Below are 8333 nucleotides of genomic sequence, written 5' to 3' on the forward strand. Positions count from 1 at the left end.
AAACAATTATTTACAGCTACTGCGACTCTGCAGATAAAATTTGCAATATTTTCAATGCTTCAGTCTACTATGTGGATTCTTAGACACATTAGTTTGCAAGGATTCCAGGTTTTCCTTCTTTTTTATCAACTCATTGACTTTGGATGCTCTTAGGACGAATTCGTCAACAATTTTTGTTGCAATCTCCACCAGGTATTGACTCTTTTCTATTCTTTTACCGTTTTCATTAACAGGCAATACCTTAGCAGGTTTCCCATCTATTGATGACATCTCCATGATATGCAAAGCAGATACAATAACACATGCCTTTATTGCTAATGCAAGGAATGTCTTGCAAGGATTCACATGGTGCTTAACATCAGATGAAACATTTCTTCTGTCAATAAGGTTTCGGTCGCTATACAAAGTGCACTTGTCCTTTGCAGATGTAGGGTGGGAAAAGGCACTGAATATGAGCTAGAAGTATAAGAAAGTTTTAAGGAATTTGTTTACATAAAAGTTATGAAGTAAATTATCTACAATAGAAATCACATAAAAGCACAGATTTACCTCTGCTTTCATACTTACCTCATTAAACAGAAGTTACTAGACGAATTTTTATTAACAATTTGAAACTGCTTCCCTTCCCAAAGGTACATTGTGATAAAATATAGTATATAATATTCAACAAAAATCTACTGAGAATTCTTTCCAAAGCAAATTCTAGGGCATTATAATTTTGAAACTATAATCAAATTCATATAAGAAGATAGTTGCCAGTACCACAGAATAGATATTGACCAGAAGGGTCACTAGCGTTGGCATCCTTTGTTGCAAGTCAGTCATGGATTTTGTGCCGCTGCGCTGTCTAAGTAGACAATTCTCGCTTTCAACTGATGTGAAAGGAGGCTGGCAGCGCATTGCGATTAGATTTTTCACTACTCTTTAGGGTACAAAAGTATGGAAAGGTCGTTAAAAATGGTGGCTCGCAGTGGCTAAGGGCCTAAGGCGAAAAATTTGCGAAACATAATTACTAGGAAAAGAGGCTTGGGGACGATAGTTAATGACGCGAAAATGCATTCGTCATCTTATAGAGTTTCAGTCGAAAACAAATTCGAACGATAAGTTTGCTGTTTAAAGGAAAAAAAATCAGTAAAACATTAAAGATTTATTGCCTTGGGCCCTTGGCCACTGTGAGCCACCATTATGGACTATCCTTTCCATACTTTTGTCCTCTCAAAGTACTTTCATTCCTGCGATGCGCTGGAGAACCCAGAAACATTCTGGAAATAACCGGGACAATGCTGTGAAACAAAATGAAAGCAAGAAAAAATTTAGTTCCATTGGAAATCTGAAATAAAGACATTTGTAAGTATATTTTGATTTTTCATTACAGTCAGCAATCTTATCCTGTTCTATCTTGACAGCTTGGATGGCCATATCTAAGAACTAAAATGATCTAAATTGACTAAAACTCACCAATAGACAGAACTGCAATTCTCTTTCTCTTGATCGAATTTGTTTTTTAGAGGGGGCTGACTTCTTTCACGATGCATTGGTAGCCAAAATTCAATAAAACACCAAAACGAGCATAAACGTGTAACAATGATACACAAAACTTGAGACCAAGACCATACTTGTCTGGGCATCTGCTCACACTCCTCTATTTCACAATTCAAAATTTGGAAACAGGTTTATTTTCCCCTATCTATTCATACTATAAATCAAAATAGAAAGCAAATTTCAGTGGTTTGGGTTGCTGCCTACAGATCCAAGGGTCTGTGGTTCGAGCCCCAGACATAGCCAAACATTCACTCCGAGTTAGAAGAGTCACCAGCTATCTGTAATTCTAAGGTATATGCTAAGGTAAAGGAATCACAAGGTGTGGTCATATCGAGAGGAAAGATCAAGACACTGCTCAATAAGCATAGTTTCTCGGGGTCAAAACAAACCTCCAGGAGCAGGGTAGCAAAATACAAATACATTAGATTCTCACCTTCTATGAGCTTAGCCAAATGCAAAGCATTTTGCATATTAGATTTTGTAAGCAAATGATAATTGGTAGAGCCGGTTGCATTTCATCTAGCAGTTTTGGAATCAATCTATGAAAACAACTAGCTGCTATTGTGTAAACAGGAGTTCGATTTCACCCTTAGACTCTAGATGTAATATTTTGTATAGGTATGAAACACTGACCGGGAAGCAGAAACTCTCATGTGCCTGTTTTTCTGATTGGCATATTTTGGTCCACAACTGGGTACATATTTTGTAACCTTTTTATCCTTATTGTTATGTTCAATACTCTGAAGAATGTCCGAGGAAAAGCTTCAGTATCTTAGAATGTAAGGCAAGTATCAGTATCAGAAAAGCTTCAGTATCAAACCCATCTTTAAATTATGTAAGGCAAAAATATTATTCACTATTAATATCATCATCATAACCACCATAAGCGTCATCACCATCATAAGCATCATCACATTGTTATTTTTGTTAATCTTTGTGGGTCAATGTTGTGTATAGAGGCTGAATGCATTTAAGGGAAAAAAGGGTCTGGTATTCCCGGCCAATGCACAAGAAAATGCCATGGGGGAATTTTCGAATAGCTGCTGCCTGTTTATTTTCTGACAGCCAGCCTTCAAAAGTTATTTCTTTCCTAAAACATTTGAATATGGCAGGGATATCAAAAACGGTATATCATGTTATTCAGAGTGCATATTACAAGGTATGCAAAAGTTACAAGGGAAGCAATAAGTTCTTGGTGGTGATGCACGTATGGATTCCACAGGTTATTCTGCAAAAGATGGGTCTTATTCCTTAATGTATCTGGAAAGTAATAAAATTATAGACACACAGCTGATTCAGGTATTATAATTGCTATATATTGCAGGTCTAAGTCGTTGCCTTAAAGGATAAATTTGATATATTTTTGTCTTAACTGTTTTAGATGCAGTTAGGGCTGTTAAAAGCAATCATAAAGAAATTATTTAAAAATAAACAACCGTTGTCGAGTTGTTGCGTTTTTTATGTCTGTTACTCTGCAGGACAATTCTTGGATCTTTCTTGTTTCCGAGAATCAATTGTTCATTGTGATGTCATACGTGATCAGTGGTTTCACGTTCACAAACAGATTTCTGTACACAGATTTGTGTAAGTTGATCGTTTAAAGTTATAACTTCGATAAGTTCTGTGTCTGATAGAGAAAGATGGTTCACTGTGGTGCGTACAATTGTTTTGAGGACAATAGGAAAAGAAAATCGAGTGGAAGCCGGACGGCTGCTGCTGAAAACGCTTCTGTCACAAATGATATTTCTGATGGGCCTAGCCAGCCAAGACAGAAAAGTAAAACTCTTTTTAAATTCCCCTCTGATCCTTCCTTGCAAAAAGTTTGGATCGCAAAGATGGGTCTTCTGAATTTTGAATTAAAGACACATTCTAGATTGTGCCAGGATCATTTTGAGGAGGACCAGTTCGAAGTGGGACCAAAATTCATATGTTCCCTAGGACTTGAAGGAATCTAACATCCTTCCTTGAAGCGTGATGCGGTACCTACCATTTTTGATAAGGGATCTCCGAAAGGGAGTGGGCAAGTCAAAGGAAAAAGGAGCTTTAAAAGGAGGACAGTTGTCAAGCCAATTACATCGAGATTTCAATCGCCGTTCTCTTCGGAGTCTCCAAGCCCGAAGAAACTTAGCCCAAAGAAGCGGTATAGGGGCTTTGCGAAGCGACGCAGACTAGAGGTTCGTAAGACAAGTAAAAATTATTTTAAATTCTACATGATAGAATAAGGACTTTGATATAATTTTTTGATATAATTTTCAGATGATAGCTGAATTGGTCAAAAGAGAGGAAGCAACAGCAAACCATGACCATGGCAAACAAACAAGCATAGTGCTCATGTCTGATGCGGGAATTGACCCAGCTGAAAGTGAATTATCGTTGGGAGTAGAAGATGAAATCAGGCATAATTCTACTAAGCTGACGTCTCCTGCCAATGAACTTTTTGTGGCATCAAATGCTGAGACACAGATTCCAATCGTAAGGAATTTTAAGGGCACACAATTTTAACTGGATAAAGCGCAATGGTTTCAGATGAGTTTTGCACAGAAAGAAAACTATAGAAACAAAGTTTTCATGTTTAATGCCAAAAAGCGAAAAATGTCACCTTGTCAAAGGTACGAGGACATAGACTTCTGTGTCCCAACAATTTCTGCCCAAAGGCTTAGAGGAATCTGGGAAAACTGCAGTATTAATGGAGACTGAAAAAGTCATTCCACTGGAAAATTGGAATTTCTGTGTAACAGATGAAGATTAAGTATTCCATATCGAGCAAATGTCACAGCAACGGTATAATTGTTCTTGCAAATCGTTTAAAGAAAATGGAATGCTATGCGAGCATATAGAAGTCGTTTGTGATAATCACAACAAACTTCACAGCTATCTTAAAAATTTAAAAAAGCAAGGCAACAAGCCTTTCCAAATGCTATTTAAAAATAGTCCTGAAAGTGCCGGTCACAAACCAGGCTCAAAAAAGCGGCGCGGAAAAATAATGTTGCAAAGCAGCCAATAATACACCAATTGCACGACCGTGGCCTCGAGTGCGCGAAGAGGTCTGGCACTAGTTTTTGGGTGAAAAAGTTTCACCCATAGCAATGTAAACAGTAAACAGTACTACGGCATCTGTGCTATACGAAAGTTATTGATTATTTACTCAACGCTTAACTTGTCTTGACCTAGTCTGTAATCTTCAGAACAGCTTTTTTAAAAGCTCCTGTAATTTCAAAGATCTTAAAGCGCTGTGAATTGTATAGGTTAGCAAGAGGAGGCGGAGATATGGTGAACGGAAATTGTGTGGTGATGGGTGTACAAACAGCAGATACAAGATCAAGGCATGGCAGAAGAAAGAATGCAGTGAGCATAAAGGCCTATTGCATAAGGATTGTCCATGTCCTACCCCATTTAGCCTTCACATCTTTCCAAGTGTGAAGCTGAATTCTGATAAGAGAAAAGCATGGATAAGACTGCTGCGACGAACAACGAAGGGACATAAAGAATGGACTCCTGGCCAAAGCGATATGGTCTGTTCAATGCATTTTGTTGATGGCCGCCCAACTTTAGAGAATCCAAACCCAACCTTGAACTTAGGTTACGATAAGCCAGCTAAAAAACCAAGAAGAGAACTGGTAAGGGCCGCTCCACCTGTAATGACACCAAGGTCATCATCTCCAGCAACAGAAGCATCAAGCTCATACTCCGCTACATCTGAAATAACTTCAACAGTACAAGATCTATGCGGTAGTTCTGCATTTCCAAAGGATGAAGAGTGCCAAAAATGTTTAGAGATAAGTTCTCTTATGGATAGTAAGGTTAGTGTGATTAAGATGGAAAATGATGCTTTGAAGGAAAATATTGCAAAGTTGTCTAAAAAGCTTGAATCCTTAAAATTGAAAAAGGATGATGTCAAAGGGCCACAGAGAATGTCAGCAGCTTTTCTAAAATCTGATGAACAGATCAAATTTTATACTGGCATCCAGTCACTTGTCATCTTTAATGCTATTTTTGCATTATTACGCCCATACCTACCAAATTTGGTGCTGTGGAGGGGATCAAAGACCATCATTTCTACAAAAGCAAGGCCAACTGGTAACAAAGGTTTGATGTCTCAAAAGCTATGTGGCAAAGACCAGTTTTTGCTTGTTATGATGCGGCTACGGCTTGGATTGCTACTCAATGATCTTGCGTATAGATTTGAAATATCCCCATCTACCTGCTCAAGAATATTTTCCACATGGATGAGGTTTTTGAGCAGAATTCTAGGAGATGCATTGATAGTGTGGCTCAAAAAAGACATCATAACAACAAATTTGCCAGATGTTTTCAAAGGGCCCTATAGTAAAACCAGGTGCATCATTGACTGCACTGAGATAGCAATTGAAAGACCAAAGTCAGTCAGTGATCAAGCAGGAACTTGGTCAGATTACAAAAAGAGGAACACTATCAAATTCCTTATTGGTATTGCTCCATCTGGCTTTATAACTTTCATTTCTAAGTGTTTTGGGGGTAGAACCACTGATCAGTACATATGTCAGAACAGTGGATTCTACTCCCTACTTGAATATAATGACGTAATAATGGCAGATCGCGGGTTTCAGATAAAAGAGGATCTCCTCCATTTTTACTGCACACTTTTTGTCCCACCTGGAGCAAGAGTCAAATCTCAGATGACAGCTGAAGAGTGCAAAAAGACAAAGGCAATTGCAAATTTACGGATCCACGTAGAGCGTGCAATTAATCGCATAAAAACATTTAGAATTTCATGATAACTTTTGTCTATACTGATAGCATCTAACATCAGTTTTAAATTTTGATTGATTGTGCAGACACACACTGAATGAGTACCTTTGGGGCCAACTGAAATGCACCATTTGGGACGTAGGCTGGCAAACTTTGAAAACCCGATCTTTAAGTTAGGATTTTTAGTTTTAAATAATTCATATAGTTCTTTCAAACTGCACAATATCAACACTTTGCCACATATTGCTTCTTTCCGATGCTTAAGCAATCTTTCTTGCCAGGTAGCTGACGAGTATAATCATCATTGCAATAAAATTCTTTAACTGCCGTAACGATGTCGTCGTTCAACTTCTTTGCTTTACAGGCTGAAGGAAGTTCTATAATTCCCTTTTCATCTCTGAGGCGGATAGCTTTTTGGATAGTACTTTTGGAAACTTTGAATTCTGTTGCTGCTTTTCTGAGTCCCCAAGACTTTGGAGTCAGTGTCAAAATTTGAATCTTTTGTCTTCTAGTTGACACATTCAGCTTTTCTTTCATGAGAGAAACCAGGTAATCCAGGTCCCTTGATTTTTGCTCTGTTTCCTTTGCCGACTTATTTTCTTCTGATTCGAAACTAATCACACTTTTATCAACATTTAAAACAGTGGCAACTCGTTTGGACAGTTCATTGCTTGCTTCTCTGATTTTTCGTTTTCCGTGTGTAACCATTGTGTTTTGAGGCATTGAATGCAGTTTTATTGGTGACAAATCAAGCTCAATGAATGTGCTACTTAATACCTCTTTACTTTCTGCAATGGCTAACTCATCATCTAGTTCTTGCGTGAATTGGTCATCCTGGGGTAAAATACTTTCATGGGGATCACCTTGCGTCAATGCACGGACTTTCTTTTGGCATGAAGGGCATAGCTTATATCAGGGCCGTAAATCCCGGGGGGGGGGGGGGACGAGGGGGACTGGACCCCCCCCCCCCAAAAATCTGGAGCAAAACGATTTTTTTGGAGAAATTACCATCATTTTCCTTGTAAGAAAGAAATCCCTGGTAGCCGGGTTAGAACCAAACTACGTTCTCTGTGTTATTGCAACAAACCTCAGCCACTAAGGCTATTTTTGTAAGCAGAGTGGTTTTTATAATTTTTTACAAGATAAAAACTTACCGTTTTCTTCCTTTTTTACCGTTTTTTACCGTTTTCTACTGTTTTCTACCGTTTTATTTTTGAAACCAGAGTATGAAATAAAAAGAGAGCAGTCTGTCATTTTATTTGACCTATTTACTAACTTATTTACGTACATTTCTATTATTTGTCTATTATTTACTTTTATTTAGTAAATGACTTTTTGTATCATTAAAATGTATTCATTTTTTATGTTTAAACATGGCCTACTGAAATCAGTCAAAATAAGGAAGACGCACATTTCTGTTCAGAAAGTAAATTTCTACCAATCAATACAACAGCGTCCCATATTTCCCCAAAGTCTGTCACCAAGGTTTAAGCATGACTCTTCCGCTCCAAAATTTCACCCAATAACCAATAATCTGTGTTCTTCTGAGAAACGCCGAACCTTCTATCCTGAGCGATTCTAGTTTTTTATTAAATTTAGTCTGGGGGATGCTTTTTTGGCCTTTCTAGAAGGTAAAATTTCAAAAATTTTCTTCCGTGTCGGCCCCAACCATGGTGAGTCCTCCTACGACGGTAAAATTGATTCTTAGCTCCCAAGGTTCAATTTTTTGGGGCCGTCTCTGAAAAATTTTATCCATCCAATCACACACACAAGTCAATGTACTAAGGAATATCTGTAAATACCTACTATAGAGCAGAAAGTCTTGAGAAATCCAAATATATTGACTTTTTTTTTGTAAAGTAATTTGCCCCACAACTGTTTCCATAACACATACCATAAATCCCTTGTGGTGCCATGACCCACTGCATACTTTATATTCATTTGATCTGCTGACCCCCCAATTCCCATTACAGATTTACGGCCCTGGCTTATATCCTGGAACAGCGTGCAACCCATACTGGATCATGTGCTTTGCAAGCTCCAGCTTTATTTCAGCAAGGCCA

At 38.0% G+C, this 8333-nt stretch overlaps 1 protein-coding gene across 1 annotated transcript; it reads left to right on the forward strand.

Moving 5' to 3' along the window:
- The first annotated feature begins 449 nt into the window (after window positions 1-449).
- Window positions 450-7910, forward strand: LOC135687672 (uncharacterized). The gene is made up of 2 exons (XM_089114441.1): window positions 450-3716; window positions 3799-7910. The coding sequence occupies exon 2, from the start codon at window positions 5052-5054 to the stop codon at window positions 6294-6296; it is 1245 nt and encodes a 414-aa protein (XP_088970567.1). The 5' UTR covers window positions 450-3716; window positions 3799-5051; the 3' UTR covers window positions 6297-7910.
- Window positions 7911-8333: the final 423 nt, after the last annotated feature.

This window comes from Rhopilema esculentum, chromosome 20 (assembly GCF_057945365.1).
Source record: "Rhopilema esculentum isolate cy_ngs chromosome 20, ASM5794536v1, whole genome shotgun sequence".
NCBI lineage: Eukaryota > Metazoa > Cnidaria > Scyphozoa > Rhizostomeae > Rhizostomatidae > Rhopilema > Rhopilema esculentum.